At 42.3% G+C, this 26,482-nt stretch overlaps 1 protein-coding gene across 1 annotated transcript in view; it reads right to left on the reverse strand.

Annotated features, from left to right (window-relative positions):
• Positions 1 to 26,482, reverse strand: part of cntln (centlein, centrosomal protein) — an 87,166-nt gene that overhangs the window by 50,232 nt on the left and 10,452 nt on the right. The window contains 8 exon segments of the mRNA XM_030735182.1: positions 2,491 to 2,607; positions 6,492 to 6,613; positions 9,320 to 9,439; positions 13,563 to 13,703; positions 22,034 to 22,264; positions 22,702 to 22,864; positions 23,916 to 24,049; positions 25,727 to 25,906. Of these exon segments, the coding sequence (XP_030591042.1) occupies positions 2,491 to 2,607; positions 6,492 to 6,613; positions 9,320 to 9,439; positions 13,563 to 13,703; positions 22,034 to 22,264; positions 22,702 to 22,864; positions 23,916 to 24,049; positions 25,727 to 25,906 (1,208 nt within the window).

Consider the following 26,482-nt stretch of genomic DNA (forward strand, 5'->3'; position numbering starts at 1 on the left):
CCGGCACACCACCTTTTAATGTGGAGACTTGCAAAAAGTATTTTATTTCAGCATTTGATATGCTGTCTCTGAGTAACTCTGTATCAATGTAGTTTTCCCATTAATGGTTCAATAGCTATATGGATGGAGTGCTGCGGTGTGCATGTATGGACTATGTCTAACAAGTTTACATATCTGGCCAATATTCATATAAACTCCAGCCTAAAAAAATAAAGACTCATTCAAAAACATTTCAAAACGCAACAAAAATGAGTATCAGTAGTGTGTGCTACCCAAAAAGACCTTTAATAATGTTACATAAGAAATTTGACCTGTTAGTAGATAGGTGTTTGCTATAATTTTCAAGTAAAAAGTTGTCAAATAGTAAGTAATTTGCTGGTTAATGCATCCTTAAATTAAACCACAGGGAGCTTATAAATCAGCTAACAAAACAAAACGGACCCATTTCACCTTCCTCCTCAACCTGCTATTCAAGTGCTTAGATTACAGGGGGCTGGTTTTGATAACCCTCTCTTAGTACTTTGGGGACCCACTGTGCATAAGTTATCTGAGCAATATTCATTGTGGGAAATGGTCATTTGGGCCTCAAGACAGTGCTTTACAAGTGCTGTTTTTGGAGAAGGTGAAAGAAGGCATCTGTGAATGATATGACAATGAGGAAAGCAAATGAGAGACAAATGGAGTTTATACAGAGACTCTCCTCTAAAGTCAGTCACTAGGCACTTAAAACTTAATAAGAGGCCTTTATTTGGCCCTAAATTTTTAGTTGTTATGAGATGATTAGACATTAATGGATCATTGCTAACACTTACCTGGCAGAACTATTATAAACACATTAATTACAGTACTACAGTCGGTGGAACAACAATTTTTCACTCCTTGCCCCAAGTGTTTCCTGGGAGCTACTTTAGGGTAACAGGACCTCTTTGATTTGTTGCACTAGAATGGACTCATTCAACTGAAATTTGCATTGTGAGTTGCAGAGAGGTAAAGCTGTTTGGTTAAGCTTGACAATCTTTTCACTCCTGCTAATTCTCACAACAGGTAGAAAGTGAGCAGTAGAATAAAGATGGGAAGACACGGGTAACCCGCTGAGCTGTACGTGTGTGAAGATGCGCAGCCTGGAACTGAGAGTTTTTTCTGAAGTGCAAGTTAAGAGATTTCAGCCAAGTTTACTTTCCAACAGCCACCATGGTAAGGTCACGTCTGAGGGCTGGGAATGGAGGAAATGAGGTGGAGTTGGTTAGGGGCACATGAAGGGGATCGACACCGACCCCTAAGGACAAGACAGTTACACAGCTAGGAAAGAGGCCAGCAGCTCTCCATCCCTTGTGGTTTTCCTCGCAGGTCAGTTCCAAGGAACCTGCATGTTCACTGCGGTCTGTTCACTTCCACACGCCCCACCTCTGTACTATACAGTGCTCGGCTCTGCAAAGTTCTAGTTGTGACCAGGCAGGCAGGCAGACGGACATCCCTTAACAGGCAGCATCAGCGGCACTAGGGCTGCTAGCCTGTAATTAGCTCGGACAGCTCAGGCTTGGAGAGAGCCAGCCGGGCTATATCATAATGAGCTCAGCTGGGATTAGGAGGACAGGGCAGGGGGGTGAGCAGAGGGGAAAGCAATGAAGGGGGTGGTGGTGGGGAAGTACTAGAATTCTGGCCTCAGCCTACTGCAGCATCAGAGAAGGCCGGAGGGAGGCAACTGGGAAGACAAGTAGGAAGAGGGTAAGGGGAGGTTACAGAGGCACAAGATAGAGAAGGGAAGAGGTGAGAAGAGGTGAAGGCTAGGGAAGACGAGAGAGAGGTAGACCGTGGCTTTAGGCCAAGCTTTGTGTAGCACCGCAGAGGGTCAGTGTTAGTGGTACGGTTACAGGGGCTTCTCTAGATCAAACAAGACAATGGCTACACTACATCCAGAGACAGACTAAAGACAAAAGCAGGAGCAAAGAGAAAAAGTAACAAAGAAATAAATTAAATGAAAAAGCATCTCTTGCAGTAAAGCCAAGCTGAGATTGTCAGAACTGTCGCTAATCTCTAGGTGCATATTTGAGCCAACAAGACTTCCACAACCTGAAGACTAGAAGTTTGTCTAGTATCTCGTGGGCACTTAGTCACTGTAAAAACAGTTATACAAATGCTACTGTTTCATGAAGACACAGCCAGGGATTCGGATAATGTAACTTTTTACATCCTGCAAATCTACAGTACGTCTACACTTTTGAGTAGAGAATTTTACAAATGAGCAGAGTCTAATGATCTTGCTTTTGCCTTTGCTAAATGGTAACGATGTGGAGGGTTAGACGGATGCCGTGAAGACGGGAAAGACGTTAATATGAATAACGACAAACAAGACGTACAGTGGGAATGCACGTCAGCCTGTGTATACTTGTAAGAGAGAAAAAGAGTTTTAAACTAATGTTTGTGGACTGAACATCCAGTAGTAGTACTATCCATTTTTCAGGCAGGGAATTTTTACTGCAGGTGACTCACTTTTCAACGGAAAGTTTTCTGGTGAGGTTTTTCAAGTAGGCCAGCTCATTCCATACAGCATCACTGTCCTCTTGCCGTAGCTGCCATGACGCGGGACGCTGTATCCTTCCACCTGGCCTACACACACACACACACACACACACACACACAATATAAGAAGACCAATATGCAGATTTGGAGGCAGGCAAATGCAAACATATAAATTGAACAATAGGCTCATTTGGCACAAATATGGACACACGGAAAGAAAACCTACTAACAAGGGAAAATCGTTGATACTGTACATTACCTTGCTGCCTCTGGCCAATTCACTCTGGGTAACAAGGCCCCTTAGTGTTGCTCTGTTTTTGTTATTCAGCCATCTTTAGCAGTATTCAAATGAGCAGCCTTGACTTTGACATTTCAGTAGCAAATCATGTACCGACGTATGCATGTTTGTTAAAGCCCAGGGCACTGCCCGTGTGGCAGGGCAGTGGAGCATTCCCTGTGTGACATGCAAATGTAAATAATGGCAAAAACACACTTGCAAACGAGGTCATTCAAATGTCTACACCTCACTTATGAATACTTAATGACACTTTGTGCTCACTGGCTGCCACCTCCATTGAACTTCCCATTTCAAATCACACACAGACACACTGACAAACACACACACACACACACACACACACACACCATCTCTACTGCCCCCAACTGCATCCCTGCACACATCCAATTCATCAATCAGCCAGAGCCCAACACATTCAATTCCAATTAGCCTTTCATTTGCAAACTAAAACAGGTTTTAGTGAGAAATCCGCAGATTGCAAAAGAAGCAGATGAGAAGAGAATACCGTTTTTGTCACGCACACAGACACACCAACTTCTCATTTTCACTCAATCAATGTGGTAGAGGTGTGGAAATGGATTGTGAGGGTCGCTGTTGCGGAGGGGTCCTTTTCCCGTGGTCATTATTGGCTATCTAGATGCCGCAGCGCTACGCTAATACTAGTTAAACCCTGGTGCCTAGGAGTTAGCAGCTACTGAGGAATGGCAAATGTTTTCATTTAATATCGCTAATGCCCCTGTGAGCAATTTGAAGCCCTTTAACTTCTTTGTAGTGCATTTGTGTGACTGTACATGCATGCTATGTGTGTAGTGTGTTGGCTTCCCAGAGTATAAAGCAACAGATAATCTTACTGTACTCTATAGGCACAGAGACTGACATTTCTCTCAAAGTACACAATGAATGAAGCCAAACCTATATTAAAAGTGTCTGGTGTAAGTACAAGAGCTTTTACCCACAGCTGTTTTAATTCTCTGTGTAATTTTTGCTTTGCAGTGTATCGTCTGCATTACTTAAGAATGGTGCATAAAGCTTTATTAAGTCATGGTAAAGCTTTATACATTTTAATTTGTTTACAGTGGGCCTAAAAGCTGTTGAACATGGAGCCATGAGAGAGCCATCTTCTTCAGGCCTCAGTGTATCCTCCCTTATGGTATCCTTGTTTCCATTATTAAGCAGGAGGAAACAGAGAGAACTTTTCCACGCTGCTGCGGCTAATTGCTCTGAATCAGGGGGAATCTGTTTATGGGCGCAACTTTGATCAGAGTACGGATGCTTTAATAACCTTTAATTTTATTTGCTCACCCCCATCATCCCCAGTCTGATTAAAAAACTTTTTCCCTTCTCTAATATAAATAAGAAGTTGGTTTTTTTTCTCTCTTCTTCACACCATTTTGGGAAAATATGGTGGTGCGGTAATAGTGAATGGCAGGGTGATTTCACAGGGACTGGCCAACTGCACACTGCCTGCATACTGATGAGCCGATGGACCGTTCTTCTGATATGCGAGTAGTTGGTAGTTCTATTCTGGGCAGGACTGGTTAACACACACACTGCTGACATATTTCGGCAGCTGATCACAGAACAACCAACTGTCTAATCAATAAATTGCTGATGAATGCTGAAGGCTGATATAAGGTAAAACTGTTGAATACAATTTGTATTTAGATGAAAATCTGACCACATTCTCTGGGTAAGAATGGAGACATTCTACTAATTCCAATGGACTCACAAACTCTTCCTGCATATAAAAATTTTATATTAAAAGAAGACCTCACAAGAACAAATACAAAGAGTTCACCACAAGGTAAAAAACACGTCGGCCTCAACGATAAAAATGCTGGCATAGGATTAGACCAAAGAAACAAGCCAGACCACTAAAACAGGAATGTTGAAACTAGCATCAACCACTATGAGGATGATAAAGTCTTGGAATGGATCACAAAACGAACCATAGCACATCACCTGTAAACTGAAAGTTGGTTCAACCCCATAAGCTGAAGCTGAACTTCTGCCAAAAATCATTTCCAATTTCCTGCGGTGGTGTACGAACCAAAGACAATGAAAAACTGTGACACTGTCCAAATATTCCTCAACGTAAATGACACGCTCTGTGTAAGTACATACATTTGTACAGGTATTTGTGTCACAGGTAAGGAGGGACGCACTTACAGCTTTATTGTTTGGCCATGAAGACAAAAGGGGAACAAAGCCGACCCCCCGCATCTTTCCAAAAAGGCAACAACACAGCATGGAAGCTGTTGGGAAATCCCTAACAAGCTCGAAATGCAATGAGAGTCAACGCCTATCCCCGCTGACTTGTTAGGCCCCTGATTTCCTAGCACTAATGGGAGTATTTAAGTCATCTTCTATTGTCTCTCATTCAGGCGGGCATTACCCTAGTGGGTTTAACAGCTATTTAAGGATGTGGCTTAATGCCAAATGAATGCCAAGATCATAACATTGAGTGACTGGTGGGTGCCAAGGAAGACACTGACTGAAAAGGGCAAAGCTGCCTATTGCATCAATTTCATGTCAAATCACTCATGAAACACAGATCCACTGACACTGATACACCAAAATCTAGCATCAGGCTTTCTATACTGATAACTAAAGCCCTGGTTTTCTTATTGCAGGAACATACATGCTTTTCTTTAACAAATTCAATGTTATCATGCAGAACATTTCATTGATAACCTGCTAAAATTTATAACAGCATCACAAAACGTTGCTGAAGCTCTCTCTACATGGCCGTCTTTGTTCCTACCCTCTCAGACACATGCTGTTGAGCCGCGCTGAGCTAACATGAGCCGAGTCGAGCCTAGGGCTGAACATGCTCTCTCACTCACTCCACTTTCACACGGGCTCACATTGCACTGCTGTTGTCTTTAATTAACCCAGAGAGAAAACAGCTGACGGGGTCAACACCTTGCTCCCGCACGGCCACCATATATATATGCACCTTTAGCTACTCTTTGAATGGTCTCAATGACGCTGGTGGAGAAACGAAACAGACAGCAAAGTGGGAAAAGACGAGGGGAGACAACACAAAGAACGAGACCGTTATGCTAATGACATTTTTCAGCACATTTTCCACTTTGAGTAAAAAATCCCGTGGTTTCTGGAGAAGATAACAACTCGAAACAGGAAATGGCCCTCATCCCTCCTCCCTTTTCCAGCCTTCCTCCACAGGCCTTCTCAAACACCTTGCACCCCCAGGACTAGACACCTCCAGCCTCTGGCTCTCACATCTTAATGAACGCTGAGGGAGAAGAGACGAAGAGCACATACACTTGGCACAAAACGGGCCAAATTGACTGGGCTTAAAACCTCTGAGCTTTTCAAAGGCAAAAAGAGGAATTTCTCTCACTCTCTCAAATCCGGCACTCAGGTCTTGTCAGACAACATGTGGAGAGCAATGGGGCCCTAAGACTATTTGTGAGTGGTTTCAGGGGGTTGTAGTGTTTCACAGGGCTTTTAACATAAGAAATGGTGAGTTATGTGCTTTGAAGTGTGTCTTACTCACCACTGCTTAGGGAAACTGGAGGTTATCCAAGTTGCTTTGTGTATGCACACAGGCTTTATTTTATGGAAATGCAGGTTCCATATATTGTCATCAATCACTATTCACTTATAATCCCAATTTACTGATGCAAACTGTAACGTGTGTACTCACAAGCCATTTGATTTCTCCAGCTCTTTCAGCTGATCTCTGACCACCTTGTAATTGGTCTGAATCAAACGCAGGCGTTCACGACGTTTATCATGAGCTCTCCTCAGCTCTTCATTCTCGTCCATCTGTAAAAAAAACCCAAAAAAAACAAAATTCCTTCATGAGTTGGGGAACTCAGATGAAAGTTAACTGAAGAAGGGAGTCTGCTTCAGTTGCAGATACAGCAGTATGTCATGAAATATAAGAAACTGGCGTATTTAAACTAGTTCGCAGCTGAAACCTCTCAGCCTAACAGAAAGCAGCAGATCCAGATTCATTTCACTTTCCTCCTTTCTCCCAGACAAACGCGTCCACTCTTACTGGTCAGCTGAGACATCATTAAAACGAGGCATTTACATGACAAGTCAATGGTGCCACAGTACACAAAACAGGCCTACACACCCACACACGCACTGTAACTCACTCACTGGAGTTACCAACTGATGACCACCATGTGCTGTGATATGGGGTTGTAGTGGTGGGTTTGTTGCTGACTCTGTTGTTGACAGCTATTAAAACACAGCAAGATTGGACTCCTGCTTTAAAGAAGGAGTTAAGAGAAGACAACATATAGATTTTTCTTGTCAGGGGCATCCCTCCTCCCTCATCACATTGACCTTAACAGGGAGGGCGATGGAGAAAATACTTTCAACAGGCAGGACAAACAGAGGTGGAAAGAGAGTAAGGAAAGAGAGAAAGTGAGCTCATGGAAGTAGAGGGAAGAGAAAGACAGAAAACAGAGAAATTAGAAAGGGAGGAAAGAGAGAGAGCGAAGCAAAAGGAAAAGTGAAAGGAAGGGTGCAGGACAGGTTTCTGCTTGAGTGGCCAAGGCTGGGGAGAGTTGTCGAGCGCTTTCTGAAGGGAAGGAGCTTGTTTACTGCTGATATGACACGGCTACCCTGCAGAGAGGGAAATGCGAGCCCTCGGCCCTGTTATTATTAACAAGGACAAAGAGAACAGAGAGAGCACACAAACATGCGCTGGACACACAATGGGTGTGCGCACACGCGCAGTGCACATCCACACTACCGATGTGACAAGTATGGATTTTCCCTTGTGCGGATTATTCACTGAGGACATCTGCAAGACATCCTCAGCCCTTTCGAGCAGCCCCCGACCTCTCAAAAACAGGGCTTTAATGAAAGGGGCCAGACCAGAGCAGTGTTAACTGGTGGAACTAGAGGCTGAGGGAGGACACAGAGGAGTTGTGGCTGACTGATGGAGGAGTGGGGGTGGGGGGTGGGATGGTGCAAGTGGCAGGGCATTAGCCACATCATGGCTTCCCAGGCTCCTTATAGAGCTTCCCCCTGGGCAGCCCAGCTCTGGTCATCAGGCCACAGACCCTTGCCAGCCGATCAATACGCCCCCCCACTCAGCCAGCATACACATGTGTGGATGTTCTCAAGCTGAAAAATAATTACACAGCAACAGCTACTTTTTACTTCAAAGTGTGAAGTAGGAAAAAAAAGGAGGCCGTTATTAAGAGAATTGTTTGTTTGCTGTTTGCAGCTAAGGTCAACATGTCAATGGTATGGCTGCTGTACCCAATTTGAAAAGCATTCTATTGGAAAGGACTGGATAGCTACACAACAGTGAACTGAATGAAGCAAAGTACTGTACTGTAAGAGGCTGAAGGTAAGGTCTCGAGTGCAACTGATAGAGGGCATTTTGCTTGTTGCTAGAATTAAGCAAAGGACAAAACCCTTAAATCATGCCTTGAACAAATGCCCTCATTAATGTAGTCACGTTTTTCTGTGCATACCTTTGCTAAATGCCCCTCAACTGCAGACAAGTAAATGGCACCATTAACTAAGACAGTCATGCGTGTTGTCTGAATCTATGTTGAGCATTACTGTCTAGGTGTCTGCCAGTGATGTAATTCAGACACTTCAGATCTGACAAGGAAATGGTGCCTAATGTGTTCCTGGGATTGTGTTCAAAGAGCGATGACCTTTGGATAATCACTCACTCGCTGGTCAGCTGCAAAGATGGAAAGAATTTAAATAAAAAAAAGGCAGTGAGATTTAGGGGAAAGTGCAACATAGGGGTGAAAATTGACTTTATTTTTTGCTTGCAGTCAGTCTGAGACATGAGGCAAACAACATGAGGATGAAGAATAGTTTGAGAAGAACACCACAGAGCACGTGAAGGTTAAAAGACCAATAAAGCTGATTCGTTTAAGGATTAAAAAAAAAAAAAAAAAAAAAAAAAAAAAAACAGCTGCATCCGCTTTCACCAGAGCGGCTTCGCTCCTGCTGCTTCACTGCCTACGCACACTCTGTTTGTGTGTGTGTGTGTGTGTGCGTGTGCGCACATGTATGTATGTATGTGTGAAAGACACCGTAAGAGAAGGTCATGGAGGAGGCAGTGGCAGCGGTAGTGCAATTGAACCCTTTGGAAACCACTGTTACTTTCTTGCAGACCTCTGTATAACCCAGCAGCTGATAGCAGCAATCAAGTCTAAGATTGTGGCCACAGCAACAAGCAGCTCCTTCAGGCCTGTCTGGTACTACACACTAACAAATGACACCAAAATACACCAGCAAATGTGCTTTATAAACCAAACAATACCTTTAGGTAGCTCAATATCACTTCTATTCAAGAGACACTCTCATGTGGGGATAGACAGAAAAGACGAAAACAGAAAAGGCGAAAACAATGATGAGGGATGCAGAAAATTAAAGAACGAAAGAGCAAACCAAACAATAAACTTGGGGATAAATAAACTGTTATAAAAGGGATGGAAAAGATTAAGATATTACATTTATTTGTATACATTAGCAAGCAATTACCTTCAATTGCAGCAGCTCCTCGAGGTCTTGAATCCTCTGTTCTGCCTCTTTTCTCCTCTCACTTCCAAACCCCACACTGCCAGCTGGGGACAGGGACCTGGACCGCTGCACAGGTGCACCCTGGGAAGGGGGAAGCAAAGAAGCACTGGGGTGGGAGCTCGAACACACTTCACTTACACAGACAGGCACAAACACATGCAGCAATTAACATCTGTAGAAACACTGAGTGAATGCCAATAATGGAATTATCTATGTTCACTTCACTCCCCTCTCACCTTGAGTAAAACATGAGCATTGTCTTCCTTGGTACACACATATGCACACAAAAACAAACACGCTGCCAGAGGAATAAAGCAAGCTCGAGCAGCAGTCCACAGAAGCTGAAGGGAGGAGGTTCAGTCTTGTGTGTGTGTGTGTGTGTGTGTGTGTCTGTGTGTGTTTGGAAGCAGGAGTTGCAAGCTGAGAGCAGCAAAGGTTTCTCCCTGCGACTGGCTAATGAGTATGTTCATTTCCATTTACATTGTTTCTTTGACAATAATGATGTCCCATTAGGGGAGACTAAAGGGGCTATAGATTCCAGAATGTGCTGGGCTTCATTACAAGAGGTGGTCAGGGAGGCCGCTCTAATTGCTCTGCTAGGGGCCTCCAGGTTACACTTGATAGGACAACTGGAAGAGCTGCCGATTAGGAGGGGGTGCAGTTTGCTTGCCAGCCTGTTCTGTAGAAATAAATAAAGAAATGGAGAAGTGCTGGGGCCGTGCTGTAGAAAAGCAGTGGGAACAATATGCTAGTGGAATATGAATATGAAAGGATAGGAGGCCCCCTGTAGAGCCGGGCAGGGCTGACCAGATGGCAGGGTAAAATATGCAATGCGACTAAATGCACAGCAGTCTTGGGGAAGAGGAAGATGAGGAGTACGACGGAAGGTGGTGATGGTGGAGTGGGGAGGTTAATGAGAGGATAGTGGAGCAGTAAAACCTAAACCCCCCCCACCCTCTAAAAAATATGTGTTTTGATTGGTGCTGACGAGCTATGTTGCCTATTAAAGTCATTAAGATTTCAGCCTTTTCTGATATTGCAAAACACCTGTTGTTACAACTAAAATGGGAAGAGTAGGTAAATAATTCAAGCCCTTGTGCCCTAAGCAAAATCATGGACTAATCAAGCACCGGGGGAAACAAACATGTGTTGGTGGCTTATTCTGTCAGAACTACAACTGAAAAAGTGTAACAGCTCGGCAAACTTTAAAACACCATCACCACAACGTTTTCCATTCTCAAAAGTGAGTTAAAAAAAAGGATTAGATATTAACATGATTTTTATTTTAACTTTAAGAGCACATTTGTCACTTAATTAGTAATAACACGTTTCCTCTAGTTTTACTATTACAGAATGTGTATTTAAAAAAAGAACATCTGCTTGTGACATTAATATATACACTATGTAAGTGTGCTGGGGAATGTGCTCTGGGGCTACAGTTGACTCCAGTGACCTGGCGGCCAGGTTTTGCTAACATGCCTGCATGGGTGCCAACCATGTGTTCTAACTCAGCCTTAATGACTCTATGCAACTAATTAGCAGATTGATCTGCATATTCCTGATGAGTGGCAGGCCAACTGGCTTAGTCTGTCTGTACAAGGGGGAAACACAGATTCCAAAAGGGGAATCCAAACCAACTCAAAGTCCTAAACCTAAAAGTAAAGATGAGCAATTATAAAGTGCATCACATATTGCAGATGAACTCTAGATTGCTTTTCAAGTAGAAATATAAATTGTGAATGATATTTAATACTCAACTGAATGACAGCAATTATTAATGAAGATGAGAACCATGTGAGATAAACTGCCGCGCGTTTGTTTAAAGTCCACAGTAAATTAATAAAACGGTGACACTGACTAATGACTGGCATTCTGGTGCAGATGTTCTCTCTGGTCCAGTTGGATGCCTGTCTGCTGCTGGACCAGAAGACACATGAATGCCCTTTATTTAAGCTCTGTGTTGCAACATTGTTAATGTTCCACAAGACGGGCCTAACGGATAAAAAGCAGAGAACACGAGACGCAGAAGGCTGTCCTCGCCATTTACCTCAGCTCAGCAGCTGCCTGGTGGTCATGGCCTGACCTGTGCATAACACCCTGTAATGGCTTTGTAAACATGAGAGCACAATGCAGAAGGAGGGACAGAGGGCATATAGCAAGAGGGAAATGAGGAAAAAGGCCCGTATCAAAAGAGAGGTGTTAGGCAAGCTGAGGTAAAAATCGTACTTAGTGAGGAGTAAGAAGAGGAAAGAAACATTTCACTGAATGCGGCCTCCCTTCACCTCTCCTCCACTTTCTGAGTCACAGTCATCAATGGGTTTCTTTATGACTGCACCATGATGTCTTGTGCGCATCTGGAGATATCAAAATTAAATATGTTCAAGTTCCCTGGTGACTACAAATGTTGACTACACATACAGAGAAGCACCGTTACAGGGCAAACCTTTAAAAAACCGTTTAAGTTTCAGTTCAAGCTTGTAAATCGCGCTGAAAAATCGTTCACTCTACAAGGCTAAAATAATCAGTTAGTAATTCACAATGTTGTTTCTAATACAAACGCTTAAGTGAATAAGTGAACTGAATAAGCAGTAATCATGATTTACTTAAACCATTTTTCATTAAATCTTTCAAATCAGATTTTCCACATCAAAGTAAACTTTCCTCACTCAAATCAGGTGACACACACACACACACACACTATTTCCTCGAGACAGAATCAAACAACATCATTATTGTGAGCCATATACTACTGTGTACTGCTCACTGACACAGCCAAAAATCCCATTTCAATTTGGGCACCGAGTAAAAGAGCAGAAAACTGATTCCTAGGTGGAAGCGGTGCGCTGCACAGAAGACTCTTTTCACCAGCTGATGACCTTACAGTTTGTTATTACAGTTTAAATGGAGAGTAACAGAGCATAACAAGTTTATAGCTTCTTTCGACCATCATCATCATGCTACTAGAAATTATTCAAGATTTACAGTAAGGCTGGGCATGTTTTATGAAGTTAATAGCTTTACTTTTTTTTGGGGGAGATGTGAACATGCCACTGTGATACACGAAGAATCAGTCTACTTGTCGCAGCTGCTTTGTAGTGACCGCTCAGGAAATCAAATGCAGCATCTTAAATTTCATTCAGTTAAATAATAGCTTCATTCAATTTAAAGCAGTCATTTAAATTTATAGCTCTCCATCTTTCATCTGACATCTGTTTCCATAAATGTTGGCCCAGCAGCTTTAACATGATCCTGTGCCTACGTTAAAATCTCATTTGTAAACAGTATGCAGCAAATGTGTGAGTGAATGTGTGATCAGGGGCAGAAATAACTGCGCTGTTAAATAAAGTGACAGGCGGGATCACCTGTTGAGTTTTTACTGAAACTGACAACAAATGCTCCGACTTACACTTCAGTAGATATAATTATGATTCATGTTATTATTTCAATGTAACAGAATATCTAAAAAGTATTGTATGAAAACTGCACTACCATCGCTCTCTGATTCTGGATATCAGCAGCCGGATCAATCGTGGCATATTTTTTAATATTAAATTATAGGTGGATAATAGAATGATTATGTGTGTGTCAGTTGTGTGTCCTAAGGCAAGCATAAAGGAAACTCATCAAATGTCAATACTATTTATTTATTTTGCACGGTATAATTACATTACATGAATAGACTGCCATAACAGAAGCACTTCGACTTAAGATACAATGAGGACAGCGGCATAAATCAAACAACGTGTCTTCAGGCCAGCTTTAGAGTGAGTGAGGCCATCTAGAAACATGTCCTGCCAAACTTATGAGAGGAATACCGAGAAGATCAAAAGCTTCTTTCTTGTTCATAATGTACTGCTGAAGCGGTAAATTAGCCAGTGCCTGAGCCCAAGGCATGCGTGAAACCAGCAGCACACGCCGGCTTGGTCACAGTAGGAGGGGCATCTGTGTGTGTGTGTGTGTGTGTGTGTGTGTGTGTGTGTGTGTGTGTGTGTGTGTGTGTGTGTGTGTTGGGAAGTTCAGGACAAAGGCTGGCAGAGGCCAGGTCTGATAAATCATATGATTCTCAAAAGACTGTTTCCTTTCTATCCCTTCTCTGTGGCTTTGATGTAATCTGAACAAAACGGTAATGGATAAGTGCGGGTATGTTAGCTGCTCACCCACGTGTTGTCTTTGGCATAAGTACCAGCAGTATGTGCTGACCTACCTGCTGTCTTCTGATGGAACTGGCAGATCTATGATGGAAAGTATTGCCCTCTGGCCTAAGATGTGAACCTCGAGTAGAGGCCTGGTCAGAGTTAGGGCCAGACCTCTGGGCTGCAGCATCAACCTGCTCTGACACCACTGCCTGTGAGAAAAGAGAGACAGCGCATATGTTGGTGTTTGAAAGGCAGGAAAGAGATGGCTGAAAGAGGTTTATAGAAAACACAGGCCTGGTTTGGTGACAGCTGTTATTTTGTCAAGCAAATGGTAGAAAAATAAAATGAACTACAGAGTACTGAGTAATTCAGAGTAGATATAATACATTGTGAACTGTAATAAATACAGTCACTGGACACTTTATTAGGTACATCTGCAAATATCTAATCCCATTACATGGAAGCAGCTCAATGCATTTAGGCACGTAGATATGGTCACACGACCTGCTGAAGTGCAAACCGAGCATCAGAATGAGGAAGAAAGGTGATTTAAGTGACTTAAGTGACAGGCTGACGTGAAACTGCTGATCTGCTGGAATTTGGCGGCTCAGCCATCTCTAGGGTTTGGAGAGAATAGCTCCCAAAAAAGGAAAATATCCAGTAAGAAGCAAAAATGTCTTGCTGATGCCAGAGGCCAGAGGAGAGTGGACACACTGTTTCAAGCTGATAGGAAGGTATGCAGAAGAGAATGTACAACATGACAAACCTTGAAGTAGATGGGCTACAGCAGCAGAAGACCACACTACATACAACTCCCATCAGCTAAGAACATGAAATAGGCTAGAATTCAAATGGGCTCACCAAAACTGGACAATAGAAGATTGGAAAAATCAATGTTTCAGGCTGCTGGTGATGGTGCAATGGTGTGGGGGATATTCTCTTGGCACATTTTGGGCCCCTTAGTACCAACTGAGCATTGTTTAAACACCACAGCCTACCTGAGTACTGCTGATAGCTGCTTCTAGTAGGATAATGCACCATGTCACAAAGCTCAAATCATCTTAAACTGGTTTCTTGAACATGACAATGAGTATACTGCACTCAAACGGCCTCCACAGTCACCAGATCTCAATCCAGTAGAGCACCTTTGGGATGTGGGTTGGATGCTTACATGTCAATATGGAGCAAAATCTCTGAGGAATGTTTACAGCACCTTGTTGAATCTGTGCCATGAAGAATTAAGGCAGTTCTTAAGGAAAAAGTGGGTCCAACAAGTACAAGTGACTGTACCTAATAGTGTATAGTATATAATGTATATGTTCTCATGTGGGTAATGTCAAGCTATTACTGAATTAATATTGTGCTTATGTATTTTTTAAAAATATTTAATTCAGTTTAAAGTTGTAGGCATACTTATGCTTAACCAAAGCACAGTCCAGTATGGCCTGAATGCTTTCCAGTATAAAAGACTGTTTTTTTTTTTTTTTTAATTCTGCCGCTTTTGACAACTTTTGTTTACTGCAGTCATCACCCAAATGTTTCTAGCCAAGATATAGTTATCTACCAGCTCCACTATTGCGGGAAAAAAGTGTATATTAGCCACTTTCTAGCATCATCTGCAAACCTTAGGAGAGCACAAACAATCAAGACTAACCAGAGTTGACTAGGATCAAGCACAGGGTTAGCAGAGCAAGTAGCAATTTAAACACACCCACAAATTAATGTACTGTCTACATTTTTCTAGAATAAAACACAAGTATCATATTTACAATGGCAATGTTACTGAAACTTTAATCTCCACACTTTAGCTACTGTTGTTATGAGCATTTGATAATGGTGTCTATGTGTGTGGGTTTATGTGCAAAGATATTATAGCTTTAAGGACAGCATGAATTCTGCTTTAGTTATAACCCATTGCCAAAGGACAAGAACTGCAAACAGTTTGTATAAACTCAGACCAGCCCTTTTATAGTTCAAAAACTCATCCACAAATCTCTTGACTCTATCGCCTGCACATATTCACACCTTTTTTAAAACCATTAATCAAAAAGTGTGAAACTCAAAAAAAAGAAAAAAGAAAGAGAAAAAATCCTTGCCTGCTGCTATCAACAACACTTCGACTCAACACATCAAATCAAAGCTCTCTGACAAACAAAGGCCTTCAATACTGTGCTGTACTGGGAGGCCAAGTCGTGAAGAAAACCACACAGGATGTCATCACCTTTTTTCCAACAAGTCCTGATTGCATTATCAGAAACCTGGCATCTGGGCGTGACCTTGTTAACTGCCAGGGTAATCAACTTTAACCAAAGGGGAGGAGAGGGGATGATAAATTATTAGTGAGGAAGATTTTGTTCATGTTTTATTAAATTGGCCTGTCAAAGGGGGTTGGTCAAATTATCTGGGGCCTCGTTTATTGGAGGCCGGCCATATTGGCGCATCTGTTACAATTATTTATAATTTCCAGGCAGGCAGGAGGATGGAGTGCGTTTTTCGGCATCAGCCACATAAAGCAATTTAGAAATTAACTGATGCGGGAGTGTCTGACTTTTCTTCCTCGTGCATTCTCTCTCATCGCCATCCTCATTTTCATCCAGCAGAAAACAGAAAAGCTGCAAAACTGTAAAAGCAGCAATATATAAACAGAAAAAATAAACAGACTATACGCAGCTTAGTGTAAACCAAGAGACAGCGAGAGCATGAGATTGAAAGAGAAAAAGAGAGCATGCAGGTGTGGTGAAAAAAAGAGCAAGAGATTGGGAGGAGGCTGAGGGAGGGAGGGGGGGGGGGGGGGGGGGGGGGGGGGGGGAAGAGAAAAGCCGGTCTTGGTAATTACTGAACACGATTAGGTTCTTGGGGGAACTTGTCTGGCACTGGCGGCCCTCACATGTGAGGATGCGGCAGGCAGGACCATATGGAGCGAGGCTTGTGATTGTGCTCCCTGAAGCTCGTGACCCGTCTGCTGCCGAGCCCTTGAGCTGAATGTGAAATGAGACTTGCCAGGCCTAATGTTCTACACATGCACCATTTATGCCACAAAACAAATCTGATCACTGTTAATTATGGAGTAGCTATAATCAGGAGGGGCCCCTACACCCACACACGCCGACTCACTGCATGGATACACAAACGCATGCTCACTCAATCACATTCGAATACATCTGTGGAGCGACAGCGTTATGTGAAAGTGATTGGATAGGCCCAAAAAGTGAAGAGCTCTCAGGCTGGGTGCACTTTGCATTCAAGATAGTGATTCTTCAAAGAGCATGTGTCTTTGTGCATAGATGGATGAGTGTGTGTTTTAACTGGCAGCGCAGTGGAAGGGGACTTAATAGAAGGACAACACACAGCGAGCAGGATGTAGGTGCGTGTATGTTTTCTGAGTGTGTACCCAGCCCTGAGTCCTCCCACACAGTCTGTTTGACCCGGGTGTATGTGCTAGAACGAGCGAGTGTATGTCTCTGCAGCGGCACATGGCTGTGCTTCATTAATGAGGCGAGCTGTGCTACACAGAGTTTCTCATCTAATGAGAGCAGTTGAGCTTGTAAAACACACCACTGGCATCTATGTCATTAGTATGTCTCTGGGCCTGGACATGGGCCAGCTCCAAACACCCACCCACCCACCCACCCACACACACACACCCACACACACACACACACACACACACATGAATGTCTGACAAAAATTGGATTTGATCATTTGTCAAAATACAACTATTAAGGATTCACTGAATTCATAACCTTAACCCAATAATTTCACACCAAGAGGTTAAATATGAAAAAAGAGATGTGTAAATACAACCATATGGCTGCACTAAATTTTAACCTACTCTAATGGAGGTCCTGCCCATTGAGTTAAAGGAAAAGCATTCTGCTTAATGGTTCAGTCACACTAGAACAAAACTAGCACAGCAATCACCTCATGACTAGGAAAAGTCGATGGATGCCCGGTGACTGCACTGAATTTTTTTTTTTTTCTGTCTTAGACTGATCGTGGGTGGTTGTGGTGACCAACTGGTCACCCAGAAGTTGAGGATGCTGCACACTCAACCTCTGAGCAAGTACTTTAAATTGTTTGGTGGGAGGCAACCTGTCACCAAACAACTGTGGTCCGACTCGGACTGAATGCAATCACTTTCAGACAGAGTGATGAAGGTTTGCAAATAACTGCCATCTAATTTATAAACGCAGATTGCCGACTCGATGCAATCAATCTGAGTCAGTCTGCGCTGACGAGTGCGACAAGTCTCTTTGCAATAGGGCAGTGGTTCTCAAATCCAGGCCTCCTGGCCCGGTGTCCTGCAGGTTTTAGATGTGTCTCTGCTTCAACATACCTGAGTCAAATATAGAAGTCATTAGCAGGACTCTGGAAAACTTGACTGCATACTGAGGAGGTCATTCAGCCATTTGATTCAGGTGTGTTGGATCAGGGACACATCTAAAACCTCCAGGACACCGGGCCACGAGGCCTAGATTTGAGAACCACTGCAACAGGGAAAGTTGCCACCTGGTGATATTCTGGTTATAATTCTATATAGAAGCATAATTGCTGAGCACCTATTTTGGAATTGCTGTCTTGCAGCAACTACGACATTATTTGTGAAGGAATTTCTGAATTTATATATATACTGTACTGTAGTACTAATATTTTGAACAGTCCTTAATGCTGATACTAATACAGAGCACTAAAAACGTTCTGCACAGTGCTGAAAAATACAGAAATAAAAAAATACAATATAAAGAACCCCTGGATGACACACAAAACTCATCCCTGCGTGTTCTGACTGTCTCTTCAGCTTTTAGTTGAAAACTGATTCCATGCTTCTTTACAGCATTATGTTTTGATCATTTTCAGTTGATGACTGCCATTAATGATGATGATGATCAAAAGAAATGCCTCACCAAAGCCAAAGGTGACCTGACAAAAACGGAGGGTGTATAAATTTATGCAAGTGTGTGTGTTTCACTAGCATTTTAATTATACATCTAAAAGTGTTTAAATTAGCCAACATAAATAAAAGCCCAGGAGCAGATGCTAAAAAATTATCTCAGCAAGATAAGGGAGATGCAGCGTGTGGGGTTCTTTCAATTTATTAAAAAACAGGGGGTGGGGGCGGGGTGTGTCTTTAAATGTTGTTTCTGTGCCTCTGGCTCAGTCTATGAAAACTATATGAGACTTTACTGCATTTCATGTATCATTATAATAAAGCTGCATTCAAATATCTATGGACAAAGCACAGGTGTTACATTAACATTAGTGCTGCTCTGCTAAGTGTCCCGGTGAGATGATGAGACAAACCGAAGCAAACTAAAAAAAAAACACAAACCAGCCAAAATTAATTCAGCCAACATTAATTTCATTATTTATACTTGCAGTGCTCCTTCTGTGACATGCATAAATATTTTTACTGAAATAGGCCATTAAAAAAGAAAAGTTTCAGCAAACACTTGAAAAGACACAGGTGCTTCTTCAAATTATATTTAGACCAAACTTTTCTGGATTGAATGTGCATGCTTAATTTTCTCTTTCCAGTGTTGATGAGAGAATAACCACTGCTTTGAATGACTGCCCACACAATTAACAGCTTACCACTCATTTACTGCGGTGATGATTCCAGAAAGCCTGAGGTCTGCTGTGGATTCTAATGTTGGTCTTTAATCACAGCTCAGCTCTGATAGTAGCCAAACTCTAAGTAAACTACTGTAAATGCAACCGTGCAGTTAGACAGTTCTGAATAATGAAATGTTCAGTCTAGCTGGTTTTATCTGTCCGCTAATGCTCTGCATCGAGATTGCGATGGTGACCACCCAACCTGGCAACCCAAAGCTCCCTAACCTGGCAATTTGTTCAGGCAGCAGCTCGTTGTGCACGGGGGTCATCCAGGTGCCTGATGATCAGCCAGGCCCTACAGCTAGAAGATTAGGGCGTCAGGCCATCTACAGCCTGACATGGAGATGTTTTCACCATTTTCAAAATTCAAACACAGACAAACACACACACACACACAAACACACACACACACTGGGCAACTACCAAAGCACAGGAGCAATTAGTTGATTTGTTGATTGACTAAAACTGGTGGCGATCTATCTAATCTATCCACACACAAACACACCACACAGTATGTCTTATAGAAAAAGACTGATGGATATTTTGTTTGTGTGTCAACTGATGAATAAATTACAAAAACAGAGATAACAGTCCTTATCTAATGAGAGTGAACTTATCTAATGAGTGTAGAAGGTGGCATTATTTAAACAGAAACCAGTATGACTGACATCAACTGACAGCTATGCAGAGCAGTTCGCTCACGCCACACATTGTCCACGTTTAAGCCTTTTTGTAAAGTCCTGTTCAGCTTCCTGTAAAGAGTTAACTTTGCATGAGACAAGAAAGAACACACAATCTTGGAACGCAGCATGGAAGTGTAACACACAATAGGTGTTATTCCTCTCACCCACCCCTCCTCCTTTATCCCCACCCCCACCAAAACCACTGCGGGTGGGGTGTTCAAAGCCGTCGCTCCGGTCCATATTCAAATGAGCACTGTGTCTCCCCCCTGTGCTCCTGTTGCGATCAGCACTTTGATCACCTCCAATGGTAACTTCCACCAAAACATTTAAAATTAAAATCAAATCTGCCTTAACAACCCGAGCATTTGAATTTAACAGGTGTTCGGGAGGAAGTTGTTACAGAATTTGCGATTATGTGCTCGGATACACACACACACACACACACCTTCAGTCAAACACACAACCATGCGGACACAGACATACGCACGTGTACGCACAACCTGTCAGTGAAATTAGAGAGTGGGAAATAGAAAGCCCTCCTGACTGAGTGCTATACCTTGGGATACCTGATCTGTTCACTTTGATGTCAGTAGGTAAGAAAGTTAAAGAAACAAATCAGCCAGACAGCAGCTACATGTGTTCAGTAAACAAAAGTTATCACTTATTCTTAGCTTTGGTTATATGCATTATCTTTTTCTAATTAGTTCCCAACCCTGCAAATGTGTGAGTGTGATTTTTCACTCTTACCTGAGTGGCAAAGAGACAAGAAAGCACACACATAATATATCAATAAGCCACATTAAAACCACTTGGCTCAAATTGTTTAGGTGTTCATGCTGCCAAAAAGGGTGCATGTCAAAAACAAAACTAAACAAACAAAAAAAATTATCTGCATATATGAGAGGACCCGAGGTCTCCCAGCAGCACGCTGCACCGTACCGAGGTGATCGATGTTATTCACGTAACCGGCCAGTGATTTTAATGTTGTGGCCAGCCAGTGTATGTGCCCACACTAAACACACAGAGCACTAACTGCATCTACTCTAAATGTAGTATTAATTACTGTGGGAACACTACAGTACTGTATTTAATTACTGACTAAATGATCCATTTATATTTTAGCGCTGGTTAAATTAAGAGGGTTAAGTGAGACAGGTTCATTGTAACTCACTTAACATTTGAACTGATATCTTCTAACTTGCACAGTCTGGGAGCACCACTTTCAGAAAATCGGCCAATCAAATTAACAAATTAAACGCTGCGGAGGCACAAACATTTCTCAGCTGCTGCAAAAATATTATCTCATGCTGCATCAACTAGAGTTATTTGAAGGAGGGAAAATGAAATGGCAGTCACAGAGCAGAGGAGACTGAGAGACTCCTTCAAATGTCAAGTGGCATGCCCAAGAAATGTTGATGGAATAAAGTGTCTCAAGAGGACAAGATGTTACTTTTTCCCTAACTAAGTGTTTGACACTGTGTGATCTACCGCCTGTCATCATATCATTAGCAGTTATTAAAGGCCTCTATCGCCTTGGGGTGACGGTTCAAAGGTAAAACGCTAAAGCCAGACTCCTGCTGACTGACAGATGTAGAACTGTAACTCTAACATCATCTTCAAGAACATTACTGAGCTCCAATTAAATCACCTCTCTCCACCTTTTACCTGGCTTTGCTGTCTGACCTTAGTGTGTTAAAAGGACTTCCAGTTACTTGGTTGGGAGGGGAGAAAGAAGATATATAAAGTATGCTATTCAGAGAGTGAACGTGTGCCTAGGACCGGCAGTGAGAGAAGATCAGATAGCGGACATAAAAGACACTGGTGCTCAGAGAGATGGATAGATCAAGGGTGAACTTGAGCAATATCAAACGAATGATTCTGAGTTAAAGACCACCACCACAGGCCATGCTGGGGCCAGTCAGTTATTACTGTGCCTGCAAGTCCACCTCCACACTGCCATCTCTGTACCTTGGGACAATTACACACCAACCCCAGACAAGTAACTGACAGAATTATCAAACTATAATGTGTTTATTATTCCAGGAAAAAGATAAATGTAATGTTCAGAGGACTGTAAGCATGCACATTTTGCTGCTCTTACTCACACAAATGCATATCAAAGACTGGAAACTTCTCTAGTAGAGAAGGCATACTTGCTAGCCTAAGAGGTTTTTATGCACTTTATCATTAACTCTAAAAAAAGAGGACAAGAGGAGATGGTGAAGAATGAAAATAGCGCTTACCTTAAAGTTGGTTTGTTTATGTGGCGAGGGGTAAAGGGCTGTTTGTTGAGGCTGTTGTTGCTGCTGCTGTTGCTGAACTTGTATTTGTTCCTGCTGCTGTAGCTCGGCTCAGAGCTCTAAGATGTGTTGGTCTTTCTGCGCCAGCTGGCCGCACAGCTCTTGGTGACTCTGACGGAGCTTGGCCTCACTAGACACGAGAGCCTGGTAGCACTGACTCAACTCCTTGTATAGCTGTCAGAAAACATAAATAAGACAGAGAGGCTTAAAAAGAAAGCAAGAGGTAAGAGAAGGGTCAGGTCAAAGGGAGGAAAATGACTCATTAGGTGACATTAAGACTGTCCTATTTCCAATAATGGAAAAAAAATAATATAATGTAAATAGGGAAAAGAAGTGGATAATAACATCTGTCTGAAATGATTTATGTTTGCAAAATGTCTCTCTCTCTGTGATTCCTCCATGTGCATGGCACAGTAGTATGTTGCAAACCCATTGACAGTAACAGGATACATTGAGAAAGAGTGCTTTTCTGGCAGATGTAAAATAATTGTAGGTTACAGCTAGCTTGGAAATAAATGACCACAGTGGGTGAGGCCTGAGTGGAGCGCGATGAAGAGGTTATAACACTGATGAGTTTGAGGTTCGGTGTGTGTGTGCGTACTTGTAAGTACCTGCTGATAGGAGGTAGTGTCAGCAGAGTGAGCCTCTTCTTGGTTCCGCAGGACTCGCTGTGTATCGAGGTTGAGTCCCTCCAGCTGCTTGATCAGGTGGCTCTGCTCTGCTGCATGCTCTGTGCTCTTTCTGTACAGGGCCTGCACTTCTGCAAAATCACGACTACACACAGACACACGCCTTACATGTTATGCAAAGTCATAGAGTACACAACAATAATGTGTTGCTTACATTAAAAATTGTGGATTTAGTTCTTTTCCATCAGCATTTTTTGATTTAACTCAAGGTGAGAAACACAAAGGTCGTGTACTGACGTTAAAATAACTATTTAAAATCAAAAAGTATGCCCGAGAACCCGAATTAATTCAGTTTTAATTCTTTTGGGTTTTAAAATAATAACAAATGTGCTAAAGAAATAGTCTAACTTCTGATCAATATGCAACTCAAATTATTTTAGTCTTCATTCCTCTAAAGGGATGTTTGATTTCAGTCAGTATAAATTCCACATAGAAACACACTAACAATAATGACATAATACAATAGAATGCACAACAAAATTATAGCGCAACAACAATCATAAACTTGCATGCACATTACATTATTGTAATGAATCTATGACAGCGGTACGTGTTGTTTCCTTCGTTTGTCAACAGTGGCTGAATTTCTCAACATACCAACATTCATCAGAATCAAAAGGTCATTTCCATCTTGTTTTGTATCCTCCAGTGGAATTACCACAAAGCACTTCTCAAACTTATGAGGAAATCTTTAATCACCCTGCTAAATCCACAAGAATAGCCTATAGCCCTGGTGTGACTGACATGTCAGAGTACCGCTGGCATTAAAACAGAAAAGTAGTTAAAAAAGGTTGAGATTACCACTAAGGCTCCTACAGTTCTCACAGTTTTTATCATATCGACTAAAGCTTAGCCAAAGCCTGCCCTGTTTCCCTCTTCTCTCCCTTTTAAAGCATATCCACTATGCAGGGCTTATCAAGTGGCTTTAGGTGAGCCAGAGTGGAAGAAATCTGTGTCACCCCCAAGCCTCACAGCCAAGAAAGCAATATACTCACTCCTCCATGCAGTAACCCATGTAAAATGAGGTATACATTCACAGTATGTCTGAAGAGGCCAGAATAATACTTTAACTAATGAAATGACCCATAAATATCATCTATTAGGGTTTGGTTGTCACTTCAGGTGGTACAGCTTACCAAAGCCGATCAAGTTGCTCCTCTTTTGCTGCTAACTGCAAGTCTTTGGAAGAAAGCTGAGCTTCTAGGCTACTGCTGCGGCTCTGCAAGGCAGACAGCTCCTGACAGGCACTGTGCAGTTTCTCCTCCAGTTCCTGGTGTAGAAGAGTAATAACAATAACTTTATAGAATACAGAGAAATATAAAGAAATAATTGAGAGGCTCTTCCTAAACAAAATGTTTCAAGAAATTTTAGTATTGTTATGTCAGCTTTTTGATGTGTGTTTACTTTATATGGCCCTCAACCCAAGGCAGACCAGTATGGTTAAATTTACTTACTCCGTAATGGAATTGGAAATATTTCCCTTAGATTTATCCCTTTACTTTTACTGGCTGTCTACAACAATACAAATAAACAAATAAATAACTGACTGTGAAATAAAATAATGACAGAACAAGCCGAAACTTGAAACTCGCCCTGAGGTTTTTAAACACTTTTAATTAGTCAGCCACAATTTCTGTCCAGCTGTCCTACTTGCTGTGGAGTAAGCTAATAGCAAAATCTAGATGGTTCTAACATGATAATCTATCTGAAAATACATCTTTATGAGAGCGATGCTGTTATGTTGTTTCTTAGTAAAGAGGAGGCGCAGAGGAGGTGTTAGTTACAGCTTTGCCTTAATTTAAAGAAACCATTAGAGCCCAGCAGATTAAACAACATCAAACATGCACAGGTCACCAAATCCTGAATTCATGCTATGCTAAATTAATTAGTGATTAACAATTACAAGTAAATAGCATGAAAAATGCTACAAGAGGTTACATAATCAAGCAATCGTATTAGTTTCATGGATGGATGGATGGATGGATGGATGGATGGATGGTTATTCACATCCAGGAGTGCCTGAATCAGTAAATTTGCATCAGCTTTGCAGTTATGTGTTCACAGAAGTTTCTTCAGTTTAAGAAAATACTCGAACTATTGCAGGTGTATCTTAGCAGTGCATCCAGGTTTACATGCAGCGAGGAATTCCTGAACAACTCTCGGCCATGTCAAATAAACTGGCATGATGTATCCCCTGCGCATCCGATATTTTTCATGACCACGTTTCAAATCAATGTATGATACAAAAAAATTATAAAACAGGTGGAGTGTCTTAGGCTGTGATGGATGTGCATATACTACTCAGTGGGCTCATCCCGTCCAAGAGTAATTACTCGGCAGCTCTAACTTATTCAAGACTTTCAGTCTGACTCCATTTGACTAGGGGAGCAGTATGTTTCATAATGATTAGTCGATAAGAAGGGGAGGAATGCGAGGTTGAGAATTGAGAATCTAGGAAATATGATTTGAAATGTAAAAAAATATATATATTCAAGGACTGCAATTTGATTGGTTGAATGTTTAAACAATAACACAGTTGATGTCTTATCACTGTATTTCTCATGTTCACATGAGATGAGAAGCACTGATCCATACTGATGATTAGAGCAATGACCAGATTCTGAAAATTACTTGTTTGCATCGGGGAGAATGGATACTAAAAAACACCATGACCACAAACTCTTGAGCCAACAGCTTCACAGAAACTCCTTCCTTTAGTTATGGTCTTCTTAATTTTTTATTTTTTTTTTAAACCACAACCCAGAAAGATCTGCCTGCCCTACGTTAAATCATAATTTTGTCCCTCCTTTGAATATTTAATTCTGTGCTTTGCTACAGAGATCTTTTTATATTCACAAGCTGAAGATGAAAGGGTGTGAGGGATCAGAAAGTTCAAGGTGTGTGTGAGTGCCTTTGTATGTGCGTGGACTTGTCCCCACGTTCATACCTTTATTCTGGTCTGAGCAGCATCCCTCTGGTCTCGTTGGCTGCTGGCCTGCCTCTGCTTCTCCTCCAGGTCAGCTTGCAGGGCGGCGCAGCGGGAAGTTAATCCCTCTTTCTCCTTCTCTAGAGCCTGCACCACCTGCCGCTCCTCCTCCTCTTTCCTCCCACATTTTGTCTTCATTTCCTGAATAAGGAAGTGTGTGTGTGTGTGTAAGGAGGAGAATTGGGGTGGGGGGGTCAACAGGGCCAAATAAACAACAGTGACGAAAGAACAGAAAAAGAAAAAAGTAGCATTTCAAACTGAGAAAATGTAAAAAGAAAGCTGGAAAGATACAAAAAGAGAAGCAACCCATGGGGTTGAGGCTGAAATGAATATGTAAACAGTGGACCAGCTTTTCAGCTTTTCTGCGGGAGCCCACTGCATGGGTTGCTGATTGGCCAAGGTCACCTGTGCTGTATGACTGGGCCCACGCGGCCAGACTTCGGCTGGTGTTGGCCGAGCCATGCTGCAAGGACTGGGCTCACGTAGGTAGAGGGGCCAGTCTGTCGGCCTTAATGACAGGCTCCTAATGAGAATGGTGCTGACTACAAAACCCATTAGACTCAACCTAGGTCTCCTTTGATGCTGTCCCCCACGATTTCTCACCACGAGACCCCACCAAGCCTGTGTAAGGACCATTCCTTTATCAATTAATCATAGCCATGTCCCATCTAAGCATAATTAGAGAGAAGCCACACCATCACATGCACATTATTCACT

The sequence above is a fragment of the Archocentrus centrarchus genome, chromosome 1 (assembly GCF_007364275.1).
Source record: "Archocentrus centrarchus isolate MPI-CPG fArcCen1 chromosome 1, fArcCen1, whole genome shotgun sequence".
NCBI classification, from domain to species: Eukaryota; Metazoa; Chordata; class Actinopteri; order Cichliformes; family Cichlidae; genus Archocentrus; species Archocentrus centrarchus.